The 15,665-nt window shown below is 44.5% G+C and overlaps 1 protein-coding gene across 5 annotated transcripts in view; it reads right to left on the minus strand.

Annotated features, from left to right (window-relative positions):
* Nucleotides 1–5,490, minus strand: part of SCFD2 (sec1 family domain containing 2) — a 692,911-nt gene extending 687,421 nt beyond the window's left edge. For 2 of the 5 annotated variants that reach the window (XM_073583534.1, XM_073583532.1), the window contains exon 1: nucleotides 4,617–5,487. In XM_073583534.1, the coding sequence (XP_073439635.1) occupies nucleotides 4,617–5,403 (787 nt within the window). In that variant the 5' untranslated portion in view covers nucleotides 5,404–5,487. Of the gene's footprint in view, nucleotides 1–4,616 lie in introns of all 5 variants that reach the window. The other 3 variants (XM_073583530.1, XM_073583529.1, XM_073583531.1) reach the window with 3 other exon arrangements.
* Nucleotides 5,491–15,665: the final 10,175 nt, after the last annotated feature.

The following is a 15,665-nucleotide window of genomic DNA, read 5'->3' on the forward strand; positions in this document are numbered from 1 at the left end:
CTGCACCCTGGAGCAATAGAAACGGGTTATGTGCAGTGACGAATAGCGCTTCTATATTTGGCAGCAGATGAAAGGGTCTGGGTTTTGTGAATGCCATGAGCGCGTTACTTGACTTACTGCAATGCACCAACTGTAAATTTTGGTGGAGAAGAGATAATGCACAATGGGGTTGCTTTTTGGGTAATGGCCTAGGGACTTAGTCGCAGTGGAGTGAAATATGAATTCTTCAGTATATCAAGTCATTTTGGCCAATTGTATGCATCCACCTTTGCCGGAACCGTTTTGGGACTGTGTCCCAGCGCACAAAGCAAGGTCTATAAAGGCATGGATGGGAGAAATTGATGTGAAGAAGTTGACATAGAGCCCTGATCACAAGCCTAGCCAACGCTTTTGAAACAAACTAGAATTAGATCCTGATCCTAAGATCCAAGAATTAAAAATGAGCTGTCATAAAAGCTCCTGTAGGTGTAATGAGAAGGCGACCCAATACTTCTGTCCATATAATGTATATGACTCTATGGCTATACATTTTTGACAAAGCCCAAATGCAAGTTGGAAAATATACTTTATGTATACCTCCAAGGACAGGCTGATATTCCCCTTGATAGATATAAGGAGGTAAATGCAGCAGTGTGCAGTGTTGAGCCAATTCAGGTTTATATATTCCTACACTCACAATTCACAGTAGGAAATGCAAGTCTAAGACCAATCTTCACCATAGCAAGAAGAACATCAACACTGGGCATGCGGACAAACTGGACACTCCATTCGAACCCAAGTCTGCAAAGTTATATCTCATTTAGATATATGGCATGTAACACAAGTTCATTTTAGCATTTTATTTATGGCTGCAGGTCCCCGTGCCTGACCGGAGGTTTTATGACCCAAACTGACAGGATGAGATCCATGATGATGTTAATTCAGGTCAATAGACTTACAATCCCACTCATTAGGTGCTTCTTCTCTCTGTGCACTAATCACCCTCTCTTAAAATGTCTCAAATATGACTAAAGTTATGTTTTCACTAAGAAATCTGGATAAACTGCTGCCTATAAAAGTCTATGGAGAGTGAAAAAATACAAGGGAGTACACAAATAGCTGCCCTATCTTCCAGTGCGCAAAGCATGTAAATAGAAATAACATGTGTAAGTCATATGAAGGCCAGATAAAGTGTTATTCCTCATGCATGCACAAACAAATAGTACACTTTAAAGCATTTATTGCTCAGCATATAGTGGACATTAAAAAAAATTGAGAATCATAAAATGATCTCTATCCAAGACAAGTAAAACTTATACCAGCCACAGCCCCTGGACCAGAGGAACGTAACTGGAACTTGTCACAGTGTACAAGTAGTCTGATCTGTGGACAGCATGATATAGAGAAGTTGAGCAGAGTGATGTACAGGTGGGAAAAGATTAAGTATAACTTCTAATTTATTCATTGAATTTCCTGGGGATTGTATACATAAGAGTCCAGTAGGCGGACCTACTAGTGATTAACAGGTGTCACTGCATGCACAGTCATTAGAGGAACACTGTCAAACACTGAGTAGAAGCGCCTACCGGACTGCTATGCAAATGCACACAAAGGACTTCAATTTACTTTTCCTACAAAAATGTCTTTCAATCTGATCAGCTCCTCCTGCTCTATAACATCCTATCTTTTAATGGCTGCACATTCCCACACTGCTTGATTCAGGCCTTGACAAAAGTCCAGAGATGGATAGAAACCTCTGCAATTTATGTCTCGTGCTGCTCTCCCAATAAAAATACATTTAATTTGCATCGTTCCGATTGCTGAGGTTTGCTATTCTATCACTCTGGATTCACCTGAATCCTTCTACTGAGCATCTGCCAGTATTCTGGAGCGACAACCATATTTGCTTCTTGGATTACCATTTTCAACTTGACAGGTTCCCGTTAAGGCTGGGACTACATGATGACCTAAATTACATGATCAAAAACATTTCAGCGACTTTTTCAGCTAAAAATGTTGCTGTAAATAATTATATAAATTTATAATAAATTGGTTTATTCATTAAGGGGGTTGTCCATTTTGAAAAAAAATAGATGTGAAAGACTCAGAATGGGCTATAAAATTAAAAGAAGCAATACTCTCCTCACTAATCTCTGATGCTTCCAGGTCCCCTGTTAATATCAAATTCCTGCTGCAGCAATGAGACCTGGCACAGGAACTTGTAGCTGCAGCTAATCAATAGCTGTCGTAGCCATTGTTTGGCTTTGCAGGCTGTGGCACAACGGACCAAGGAGTAGAGGACAGTGGGTAGGTATTGGAACAGAAGGGGAGACGAATTGGGAATTTTTTTATTCAAGCCTTTTTTCATGATGTGGTCAACTCATAATTTGTAACCACTGAAGACTGATGGTCATACTGGTGTTTTTTGGTTTTGGGATGTTGGAGTAATACAATTCTTTATTCTTTCTGTATATATACAGTACAGACCAAAAGTTTGGACACACCTTCTCATTCCAAGAGTTTTCTTTATTTTCATGACTATGAAAATTGTAGATTCACTCTGAAGGCATCAAAACTATGAATTAACACATGTGGAATTATATAATTAACAAAAAGTGTGAAACAACTGAAAATATGTCTTATATTCTAGGTTCTTCAAAGTAGCCACCTTTTGCTTTGATTACTGCTTTGCACACTTTTGGCATTCTCTTGATGAGCTTCAAGAGGTAGTCACCGGAAATAGTCTTCCAACAGTCTTGAAGGAGTTCCCAGAGATGCTTAGCAATTGTTGGCCCTTTTGCCTTCACTCTGCGGTCCAGCTCACCCCAAACCATCTCAATTGGGTTGAGGTCTGGTGACTGTGGAGGCCAGGTCATCTGACGTAGCACCCCATCACTCTCCTTTGTCAAATAGCCCTTACACAGCCTGGAGGTGTGTTTGGGGTCATTGTCCTGTTGAAAAATAAGTGATGGTCCAACTAAACACAAACCAGATGGAATAGCATACCGCTGCAAGATGCTATGGTAGCCATGCTGTTTCAGTATGCCTTCAATTTTGAATAAATCCCCAACAGTGTCACCAAAGCACCACCACACCATCACACCTCCTCCTCCATGCTTCACGGTGGGAACCAGGCATGTAGAGTCCATCCGTTCACCTTTTCTGAGTCACACAAAGACACGGTGGTTGGAACCAAAGATCTCAAATTTGGACTCATCAGACCAAAGCACAGATTTCCACTGGTCTAATGTCCATTCCTTGTGTTCTTTAGCCCAAACAAGTCTCTTCTGCTTGTTGCCTGTCCTTAGCAGTGGTTTCCTAGCAGCTATTTTACCATGAAGGCCTGCTGCACAAAGTCTTCTCTTAACAGTTGTTGTAGAGATGTGACTGCTGCTAGAACTCTGTGTGGCATTGACCTGGTCTCTAATCTGAGCTGCTTTTTAACCTGCGATTTCTGAGGCTGGTGACTCGGATGAACTTATCCTCTGCAGCAGAGGTGACTCTTGGTCTTCCTTTCTTGGGGCGGTCCTCATGTGAGCCAGTTTCTTTGTAGCACTTGATGGTTTTTGCCACTGTACTTGGGGACACTTTCAAAGCTTTCCCAAATTTTCGGACTGACTGACCTTCATTTCTTAAAGTAATGATGGCCACTCGCTTTTCTTAGAATTTGTATTATGGTAAGAAAAAAGCAGCTAACAGTCTATTCAGACTATCAGCTGTGTATCCACCAGACTTCTGCACAACACAACTGATGGTCCCAACCCCATTTATAAGGCAAGGAATCCCACTTATTAAAACCTGACAGGGCACACCTGTGAAGTGAAAACCATTTTCAGTGACTACCTCTTGAAGCTCATCAAGAGAATGCCAAGAGTGTGCAAAGCAGTAATCACAGCAAAAGGTGGCTACTTTGAAGAACCTAGAAGACATATTTTTTGTTTCACACTTTTTTGCTAATTATATAATTCCACATGTGTTAATTCATAGTTTTGATGCCTCCAGAGTGAATCTACAATTTTCATAGTCATGACAATAAAGAAAACTCTTTGAATGAGAAGGTGTGTAAAATCTTTTGGTCTGTACTCTGTGTGTATATATACATACACATACACACATACACACACACACACACACACAGTATATATATATATATTTTTTTTTTTTTTTTTTTTTACACAATTGTGCCCGATACTTTATGAAACTTTTGAACTTTAATTTAGTGGACAGTGAAGAGGGATTAATGGCCTTCTATAGTCCGACAGAAGCTCCGTATATCTTGGAGATACTGTGGGGCACACTTCATGCCATATTGTGACATTAGTAAATCTTCCTCTTGTTTCTAAGGGAGAGCAAGGCAGCTTATGAAGGAACCATGACACAGAGACTTGAACGCTGCCAGGAGATCCTTCTGCCACCATCCTTGATGCAGTTATACACCAGGGAGATATTTGTTTGCTCCCTGAATGCTTCATTGGTGCCCTCTGCACAGTAATATCAGAGAACAGTCAGCAGAGCGCTCATTACACCAAATGCAGCGTGACGTCACCACAGATCAGAACATAATGTCATCTGTGATCACGGTCTGAAAACTTGAACCTACATCTCTGGGGAATTATGTGGTAAGAAGGTCCTCATACCAGTAATGTCCAGTGTCCTGTCTATGAAGACCAGTGACGCCTTGCTCTGGGCTGCCTTCCTGCGATTTTTCGCCTGGGGGTGGTTGGCCAGTTCTCCTGCAATGATCCTGCTCAGACACCCCACAGAGAAGCACTCCTCCCGCAAGCCGATGCCTTCCATTATGTTATTGAGTCCGGACACCAGGTTCTTGATGTGAGCCTGCAGCTCCTGAGGAAGTGATGGGAAGTCCACGTCCCCCAGACCTGGAAACCTCTTCTTGTCTGGGCGGCTGCGGTTCAGGGTCTGGAGGTCTTGTCCTGGCAGGAGGGGGAAGAGGGTATGGAAGGCTGGGGCCAGGAGCAGCCATGGGCTGAGGGGGGCCAGCATGATGGGGGCCCATAAGACCTCTGCAGTGTAGCCCATGTTCCCCATCCACTCACACAGCTTCTCCTCCAGCTGCTCGCACACGAGCCTGCCCTCGGCCTCTCCGGGGCTGACAGCGGTCACCACTATGCAGTACTGGAAGGAGCTCTGGCTCACCACGTCCCTGATCACGTCCAGCGCCTGGCCCCGCGCCGGGCTGCTCACCACGAACACTGCTTTGGGCTCCCCAGGGCCCCCGGATTCGAAGCTGGAGAACTCCTTGATATTTAGAGCTCCGGCAGCCAGGAACAGCTCAAACCCGCCGCACCAGTGCAGGACCTCCGCGCAGGGCTCGTCCATAAACACAACAGCTCGCCGGGACTTGGCCAACACCGGCTCCCAGACTTTCTGAGAGAAAGCCGTCAGTCCTGCTCCGCTCGCCATAGTGACAGCACGCGGGATCCACTCTGACAGCTGTCTGCTGATGACGTATCACAACACAGAGGGCGCACATAATACACGTCATCACCAGCACTGTCATGTGACAGGTGAAAACGTGATGTGTGAAGGTTACTCCTAGCAACCAGTCAGAATTCCGCTTCTGTAACAGCTAGCTGAGAACTGAAATGTGATTGGTTGCTGTCATGAAGTGATATAGAGGTTAGTCCTAGCAACCAATCAGAATTCTGCTTTCTTAACAGCTAGCTGAGAACTGAAATGTGATTGGCTGTTATCAAATATTCTACCGTTAATTGCTTTTTTTACACAGCTTTATTTACACTATTATTTTTTACAATTACAAATTACTGTACATATAGATATAAGTACTGTTACACCAGCTTTACAGTAGAAAAAGTGAAACCAGCTCACCTGTTGTGGCGTGTGGTCAGCATGGACCGCAAGAGGACCACTTGGAGGCAATGGAAAAAAGAGACAAAACGGTCCAGCTGATACTAAGGGCTATTTATTGAAGATTCAGAATAAAATCAGCATCCCGCATCCCGTCTCTTTTTTACACCAGCTTTAGGCTATGTGCACACGCTGCAGATTCACCCGCGGATTTGTATCTGTGGATCCGCAGGTAAAACCGCAGCTAAAATGACCTGTGGTTTTACCTGCGGATTGCCACCTGGACAATGGAATAGGTGGCAAACTGCAGCAGAATCCGCAGAAAGAATTGACATGTCATTTCTTTCTGTGGATTCAAAACTGCAGCTTTTCCGCAGTTGAAATACCGCAGCATGTGCACAGCGGATTGTAAGTCACATAGACTTACATTGTACTGTACACTGTCTGCAGAACTGCTGCGGATCCGCAGCGGCCAAATCCGCAGCAGAATCCGCAGCGTGTGCACATAGCCTTACACTGACAAGAATTGAGCTCGGCATGAAGGCAAATTGGTTTCAATTTGTAGGCCAAGTGCAGATAGGAATAGTTCACGGCCATATAAAGGAACCACAATGCCCAGGCTGGCTGCGGTCTCCCTATCGGCACTTACAGCCCATATGTGTCTATGAAGTTGTAAGCTCCGGTTCGGGTATTATGGCCTGTGAATGTTCCAGTCAGAGCCAGGCCTTACTTGGGCAAAGTGTACAGGGCTGTAATGTCAATATATTGTTGCCCAGGTTGTCCAGGTTTAGGTATCGTCCCTGCAAGTGGCGATATCACAGTACAGAAGTAAAAAACAATGCATGTACCCTGCACGACGCAGTCTAAACTAGAATGATCAATGGACATTTCTCAGTGCACAAATAATAGACAGTATTAACCCCTTCACCCCCAAGGGTGGTTTGCACGTTCATGACCGGGCCAATTTTTACAATTCTGACCACTGTACCTTTATGAGGTCATAACTCTGGAACGCTTCCATGGATCCCGGTGATTCTGACATTGTTTTCTCGTGACATATTGTACTTCATGTTAGTGGTAAAATTTCATTCAAATAACTTGCGTTTATTTGTGAGAAAAACGGAAATTTGGCGAAAATTTTGAAAATTTTGCAATTTTCCAACTTTGAATTTTTATGCCCTTAAATCACAGAGATACGGCACTCAAAAAACTTGATAACTAACATTTCCCACATGTTTACTTTACATCAGCACAATTTTGGAACCAAAATTTTTTTTTGTTAGGAAGTTATAAGGGTTAAAAGTTGACCAGCGATTTCTCATTTTTACAACACCATTTTATTTTTAGGACCACATCACATTTGAAGTCACTTTGAGGGGTCTATATGATAGAAAATACCCAAAAGTGACACCATTCTAAAAACTGCACCCCTTAAAGTGCTCAAAACCACATTCAAGAAGTTTATTAACCCTTTAGGTGCGTCACAGGAATTTTTTTGAATATTTAAAAAAAAATGAACATCTAACTTTTTTTCATAAAAAAAATACTTCAGGTTCAATTTTTTTTATTTTACCAAGGGTAACAGGAGAAATTGGACTGCAAAAGTTATTGTGCAATTTGTCCTGAGTACGCAGATACCTGATATGTGGGGGGGAACCACTGTTTCGGTGCATGGCAGAGCTCAGAATGGAAGGAGCGCCGTTTGACTTTTTCAATGCAAAATTGTCTGGAATTCAGATTGGACGCCATGTCACGTTTGGAGAGTCCCTGATGTACCTAAACAGTGGAAACCCCCTACAAGTGACCCCATTTTGGAAACTAGACCCCCAAGGAACTTATCTAGATATGTGGTGAGAAGTTTGAACCCACAAGGGCTTTACAGAAGTTTATAACGTACAGCGGTACAATTAAAAAATCATATTTTTCCAACAAAAATGATCTTTTCATCCCAATTTTTATTTTCCCAAGGGTAACAGGACCCTAGAAGTTATTGTGCAATTTGTCCTGAGTACGCTGATACCCCACATGTGGGGGTAAACCACTATTTGGGCGCATGGCAGAGCTCGGAAGGGAAGCAGCGCCATTTGACGTTTTTGGCTGGAATTGAGATCGGACACCATGTCGCGTTTGGAAAACCCCTGATGTACCAAAACAGAGGAAACCCCCCACAAATGACACCATTTTGGAAACTAGACCCCCTAAGGAACTTATCTAGATGTGTGGTGAGAACTTTGAACCCCCATGGGCTTCACAGAAGTTTATAACATAAAGCCATACAATTAAAAAATCATATTTTTTCCACAAAAATGATCTTTTCACCCTCAATTCTTATTTTTCCAAGGGTAACAGGACACTAAAAGTTATTGTGCAATTTGTCCTGAGTACGCTGATACCCCACATGTGGGGGTAAACCACTATTTGGGTGCATGGCAGAGTTCGGAAGGGAAGCAGCGCCATTTGACGTTTTTGGCTGGAATTGAGATCGGACACCATGTCGCGTTTGGAAAACCCCTGATGTACCAAAACAGTGGAAACCCCCCACAAATGACACCATTTTGGAAACTAGACCCCCTAAGGAACTTATCTAGATGTGTGGTGAGAACTTTGAACCCCCATGGGCTTCACAGAAGTTTATAGCATAAAGCCATACAATTAAAAAATCATATTTTTTCCACAAAAATGATCTTTTCACCCTCAATTCTTATTTTTCCAAGGGTAACAGGACCGTAAAAGTTATTGTGCAATTTGTCCTGAGTACGCTGATACCCCACATGTGGGGGTAAACCACTATTTGGGTGCATGGCAGAGCTCGGAAGGGAAGCAGCGCCATTTGACGTTTTTGGCTGGAATTGAGATCGGACACCATGTCGCGTTTGGAAAACTCCTGATGTACCAAAACAGTGGAAACCCCCCACAAATGACACCATTTTGGAAACTAGACCCCCTAAGGAACTTATCTAGATGAGTTGTGAGCACTTTGAACCCCCCAGTGCTTCACAGAAGTTTATAACGCCCGGGCGTGAAAATAAAAAATTCGTATTTTTTCCACAAACATGATCTTTTAGTCACCATTTTTTTATTTTCCCAAGGGTACCAGGAGAAATTGGACCCCAAAAGTTGTTGTCCAATTTGTCCTGAGTATGCCGATACCCCATATGTGGGAGAAAACTACTGTATGGGCACACGTCGGGGCTCGGAAGGGAAGTAGTGACGTTTTGGAATGCAGACTTTGATGGAATGGTCTGTGGGTGTCATGTTGCCTTTGGAGAGCCCCTAATGTACCTAAACAGTGGAAACCCCCCACAAATGACACCATTTTGGAAACTAGACCCCCTAAGGAACTTATCTAGATGTGTGGTGAGCACTTTGAACCCCCAAGGGCTTCACAGAAGTTTATAATGCCAGGGCATGAAAATAAAAAAATCGTATTTTTTCCACAAACATGATCAATTAGTCCCCAATTTTTTCATTTTCCCAAGGGTAACAGGACAAATTGGACCCCAAAAGTTGTTGTCCAATTTGTCCTGAGTACGCTGACACCCCATATGTGGGAGAAAACTACTGTATGGACACACGTCGGGGCTCGGAAGGGAAGCAGTGCCATTTTGGAATGCAGACTTTGATGGAATGGTCTGCGGGTGTCATGTGTGTTTGGAGAGCCCCTGATGTACCTAAACTATTGAAACTCCCAACAGGTGACCCCATTTTGGACACTAGACCCCCCCACGGAACTTATCTAGATGTGTGGTGAGCACTTTGAACCCCCAAGTGCTTCACAGAAGTTTATAACGCTCGGACGTGAAAATAAAAAAATCATTTTTTTCCACAAAAATGATATTTTTGCCCCCAATTTTTTATTTTCCTAAGGGTAACAGGAGAAATTGGACCCCAAAAGTTGTTTTGCAATTTGTCCTGAGTAGGCTGATACCCTACATGTGGGGGTAAAACACTGTTTGGGCGCATGGCAGAGCTTGGAAGGGAAGGAGCACCATATGACTTTTTCAACTCAGAATTGGCTGGAATTGAGATCAGACGCAATGTTGCATTTGGAGAGCCCCTGATGTGCCCAAACAGTGGAAAGCCCCAATTCTAACTCCAACCCGAACCCCAACACACCCCTAACCCTAATCTCAGCCCTAACCCAAGCCCTAACCCTAGCCCTAACCCTAGCCCTAACCCTAGCCCTAATGGAAAAATGGAAATAAATACATTTTTTTTATTTTATTATTTTTCCCTAACTAAGGGGGTGATAACGGGGGGTTTGATTTACTATTTATGGCGGTTTTTATTTTTGGCAGCTGTCGCACGCTAAAAGACGCTTTTTATTGTAAAAATAGTTTTTGCATCACCACATATTGAGAGCTATAATTTTTCCGTATTTTGACCCACCGAGTCATGTGAGGTCTTATTTTTTGCGGGACGAGTTGACGTTTTTATTGGTAACATTTTCGGGCACGTGACATTTTTTGATCGCTTTTTATTCCGATTTTTGGGACGCAGAATGAACAAAAACCAGCGTTTCATGAATTTCTTTTGGGGGAGTGAGTTTACACCGTTCCGCGTGCGGTAAAATTGATAAAGCGGTTTTATTCTTCGGGTCAGTACGGTTACAGCGATACCTCATTTAGGTCGTTTTTTATGTTTTGTCGGTTTTATGCAATGAAAACTATTTTATATAAAAAATAATTATTTTTGCATCGCTTTATTCTGCGAGCTATAACTTTTTTATTTTTTCGCTGATGATGCTGTGTGGTGGCTCGTTTTTTGCGGGACAAGATGACGTTTTCAGCGGTACCATGGATATTTATATGCGTCTTTTTGATCGCGTGTTATTACACTTTTTGTTTGGCGGTATGATAATAAATCATTATTTTTTGCTTCGTTTTTTATTTTTATTTTTTAAGGGGTTCACTAAAGGGGTTAACTAATGGGACAGTTTTATAGGGCGGGTCGTTACGGACGCGGCGATACCTAATTTGTGTACTTTTATTGTTTTGGGGTTTTTTTATTTTCAAAAAATGAATTTATTGGGGAATATTTTTTTTTTTTTTACTAATTTATTTGGCGATTTTTTTAAAATTATTTTTACGTTTTTTTTTTAATTTTTTTTTACTTTATTACATCAGCAATCTGTCACAGGCAGTGCACAAGGCTTCCTCATGCCTGCGCTTTGCAGGCACTGAGGAAGCCAGCTTCCTCCAGGCCCCCGAAGGCCCCCGTCGCCATCTTGGATCCGGGGGCCTGGAGGAAAGGAGTCACCCGCAGCAGCACTGCACATTGCGCTGCCGTGGGGGGCTCAGGGAAGCACGGAGGGAGCCCCCTCCCTGCCGATGCTTCCCTTTAACTCCCGGTACACCGCGATCATGTTTGATCGCGGTGTGCAAGGGGTTAACGTGTCGGGGGCGGTCCGTGACCGCCCCTGACACATAGTGCCGGGTGTCAGCTGTGATAATCAGCTGACACCCGGCCGCGATCAGCGGCGCTCACCACGTGGGCGCCGCTGATCGCGCTAGACGTACTATCCCGTCCATGGGCATAGGGGCCCGGCTCCCATGGACGGGATAGTACGTCTGATGTCAGGAAGGGGTTAAAGAAAATCTGTCAGCAGGTTTTTGTTTAATCTCAGAGGTGCAAAATATAGGGGCAGAGACACTGAATTCAGCGATGTGTCACTTATTGGGCTGTGTTAGGGTACTGTTTCACTAAGCGACACACCAGCGATCCCGACAACTATACGACCTGGTAAGGATCACTGGTACATCGCTACATGGTCGCTAGTAAGCTGTCAGGCAGATCTACTCAACGACGCAGAAACGATCCGGCGATCCGTATAACGACCTCGGCAGTCGTTGAGACCTTGTCACACAGCGGCTATCCTGACGACTCCCGCCTGCGTCCCTGAGTTCTGTGTCGCCAACGAGGTCGCTCGTAGGCATCAAACACAGCGACGCATGCTGGCCAGCGGGACGCCAGCGATCAAAAAATGGCCCAGGACATTCGAGCGCGATCAGCGATATCCAGCGGGGGGGGGGGGGGGGGGCGGTCGCCACTACATGGAGCAAGATCGCTGGTGTGTCACAAAATCTGTAACGGTTTAGCGATCTCGCTATGTGAGACGGGGCCTTTAGAAACGTAGTCCAATATTAGCAATGCTGGGTCAGATGTAGCAGCACTAACTCAGAGAAGCAGAGCTGAGATAGGAATATACCCTATATAACAGTGCAATGTCACCAGTAGCAGCAATTTGCCAGCTGCCTGAATACTTAGGTGATGTGCTGCTGTCTGAGCTAGGCTATATGATCCAGGAGAACTGTGCTCTTTCTATGACTGCTATATAAGGGAGCATCACCAGAAGTTCATGGGTATGGGAGAGACAGGAGACAGAGCCATTGACTAAATGATGGCATGGCTAAGGCTACTTTCACACATCGGGTTTTCGGCGTCAGGCGCGATCCGGCGTCGTGCCGGAATGCCGGATCCGGCAAATGTTTTGTAAAACCTGATGTGCCGGATCCGGTTTTCTGCCGGATCCGTCTTGTTCTTGACAGACAAAACCGGATGCGTCTCATCCGGTTCATCCGTTTTTCTATCCGTTTTTCGACGGATTACGCCGGATCTGGTTTTTAAAATTGACCCTTGTGGCCTTCCGAACGGGATTGGCTACTGGAAAACTATATATAGCATGTTCCTAGTTCCTACAGCCCTTCTTTGACAGGTTGTAGAGGAGAAAGTGCAGGTTGGAGAGAAGAGCAAGTTACTGGCGAAGATGGATGTTGTCATTGGAAATATTACCACTAGAAGTTCTGTGACGGTTTCAGTAATGAGGGACAATTTTGCACTATACTTTATGTCACCTCAAGGCAGAGTACACTGGCAGGATGACAGAGTGTGAAAGATTTGTGCCCAACCAAACTTGTGTACCTTCTGGACCAACAGTATATACCTTTGCCAACCAAAGTTGGCTATCTTGTCATTCTCTTACTATTTTTAGCTTTAGGCCACAGGTGTGTACCTGGTTGTGTTTTATGCAAAGTATTTCACCTTGTAACAAAAGTTGTGTACATTGTTAGGAAATCACCAACAATAAACACAACTTTTCAGGTGAAATACTTTGCTTCAAACACAACCAGGAACACAACTGTGGCAAAAAGCTAAAATTTACCCACAGTTATATACCTGGTTTTGAATACCTTTTTACCTTTTAAATACCCTGTATTTAACCTTTTTTTTAAACATATTTCGCCGCAGAAAGAAATGACAGACAACCAGTGTAAACAATAATTTAACTTTTATTTAAAATATTTTTTTTTGTGTAAACTGTTTTTAAAGTTAAAAAAACTTTTTTAATAAAGGTTTGAAACCAACCAAATGGGCATTTTTATTACAAAAAAAACATTATAACTCGGTGTAGTGTGGGGTGGAAATACTGCTGGAGGGGCTGCGGGACACTTCGACAATGGGAGTGTGGAGAGAGGACTGGGATCGTGGTGGGGAAGGAACAGTTAGAGGTGATGGTGTGGAAAAAGCTACAGAATGGGTGGACATGTGGGAGGCAGAAGAGGTGGTGGGCGGTGGAGTGGAGGGTTGGGCAGGGACTGTAGGAGCAGATGATGTTGATGAAAAGTTGTATGGGGAAGGAGTTTGGTACGGGGAAGGAGTTTGGTACGGGGAAGGAGTTTGGTACGGGGCAGGTTGCTGGAAGTGGGGAGATGTCTGGTACTGGGGAGGTTGCTGGTACTCGGAAGGTTGCTGGTACTGGTGAGGTTGCTGGTATGTAATAGGAGGGGGAGGATGGAAAGTGGCTGGAGGGGGTGCAGATGTAATAGGAGGGGGAGGATGGAAAGTGGCTGGAGGGGGTGCAGATGTAATAGGAGGGGGAGGATGGAAAGTGGCTGGAGGGGGTGCAGGTGGAGGAACTACAGTGGTGGGAGGTGGAGGTTGGGAGGTAACCTGCTGTAGAGCACCGTGGCACGAATGCATTACATGCATCTGCTGGGTAGGAGATAGTGTTGCCATGCGCTCCACAACAGACCTGAAAAAGGTGTGGTTTGGCGAAGATCTTGCTTCTGAATGCATGGTTTGCAGAAGTGTCTTCACCTCCAGAATGCTGGAGTTGATCTGCTGAAAGCCTGCGGAGATTTGCTCTGACAAGACTTTTAGACAGTTCTGGAAAGATGCATTCAGATGCAAGAACTCTGGCGCATAACTCTTTTCCTGACCCCTCTGCCGCTGCCGCCCAGTACCCGCAGGTGTACTAGAGGTGGCAGGGGCAGAAGGGTGGGGTAAAGGGAAAGCGATCTCCTCACCAGCAGCTTCAGGTAATGTAGGCAGCCACGATGCTCCTGTGCTGGTGGATGGGACAGATGGGTCGAATGTGTGGGAAGGCTGGGAAGGTGCAGATGTACCGGGGCGGTCGAAGTGTCCCTCGGTGCCGGTCTCCTCAGGGATCGCCTCAGAAGGGTCCAAGCTATATATGACAAGCCTATAACCTGCAGTAACCACCGATCGACCAAACCGCTGCACGACCAGCTCTACCCTCGCCTACTGTATTACCACCCATCCCTTGAAGATTGTGAGCCCTCGCGGGCAGGGTCCTCTCTCCTCCTGTACCAGTTATGACTTGTATTGTTTAAGATTATTGTACTTGTTTTTATGTATACCCCTCCTCACATGTAAAGCGCCATGGAATAAATGGCGCTATAACAATAAATAATAATAATAATAATAATAATAATAATAATAATCGTGCAGGCTCCCGAGTGCTGCTCACCGTGCTGTGGAATAAAGAGAAAAAAAAACAATTAAAATACTGACATGGTATGGCCCTGGTTGAAAAAAAAAAGTTACATCTAACATTTTTTTTCACATGTGGTGTGTAATATTTACCTTCTAGTGACCATTGTTTCCCGGAGGAACGACAGGGCTTGTGCGTACTTGTACTTGCTCCTGCGTCTTCCAGATCCAATCGGGGCCCGCATCTCTTTATTGAACTCCTTCTTGAAACGATCCCTCACAGACCGCCACCGATTCACAATTCTGTTCCCTGAAACGAGAAAGGAGTGGTTAGTATACAACATCAGTGTTTCACAAACTCCAGTCCTCATGGTCCCCAGGGGTCATGTTTTCAGGATTTCCAAAGTAAATAGAAATCCTGAACACATGATCCGTGGGGACCACGAGGACTGGAGTTCGGGAAACACTGGTTTACATCAAGCAACCGGTACTGTATATACTTACGCTCTTTAATCTGGGCCCGAACATCGAGGTCCTCCCAGCGGCCCACAAGGAGCGAACAGATTTCCTCCCAGAGTCGTCGGGTAACGATCAGGTCAGCGTGGCGGCGGTCAGCCATATTCCAGAGCGGCTCCCTTTCTTTGACGAGATCGATGAGGCGGTCCACATCAATCCCTCCATCCTCACCGTCAGAGTCGGGAGCACGCTGTGAAGGCTGTTAAAGAAAAAGACAAAAATAACATAATTAGCCTCCACAAAAGAAATGAAATAAAAAGTGCAAAAAAACAAAGCAAAAATATTTATACTTACACGCTGGTGACCGCCGCGTTGCTGTCGCCGACGACCCTGGGAGGCACTGCGAGGACCTCTTGGCCGAGCACCAGATTTGGAAGACTAGAGAAGAAAACAAAAAATGTTATGTCTTTGGATGTAGGCATTTGTTTGCTGTGTGTGGTCTGCAGAACATTGTTTTCTATGTGTTGTGTGTAGTGTGATGTTGTGTTTCTGCGTTTGATGCAAAAAACTTACCAATTGTGAGCCCACTCCAGGTGTCTGTCCACCCCTTCCTTCTTCTTCAGGGAGCTCCTCTTCATCTTGTGAATCCTGTTTTGAAATAAAAGGCC

Source organism: Dendrobates tinctorius, unplaced genomic scaffold, assembly GCF_039654945.1.
Source record: "Dendrobates tinctorius isolate UK_male_01 unplaced genomic scaffold, ASM3965494v1 ptg000079l, whole genome shotgun sequence".
In the NCBI taxonomy this organism is placed as follows: Eukaryota; Metazoa; Chordata; class Amphibia; order Anura; family Dendrobatidae; genus Dendrobates; species Dendrobates tinctorius.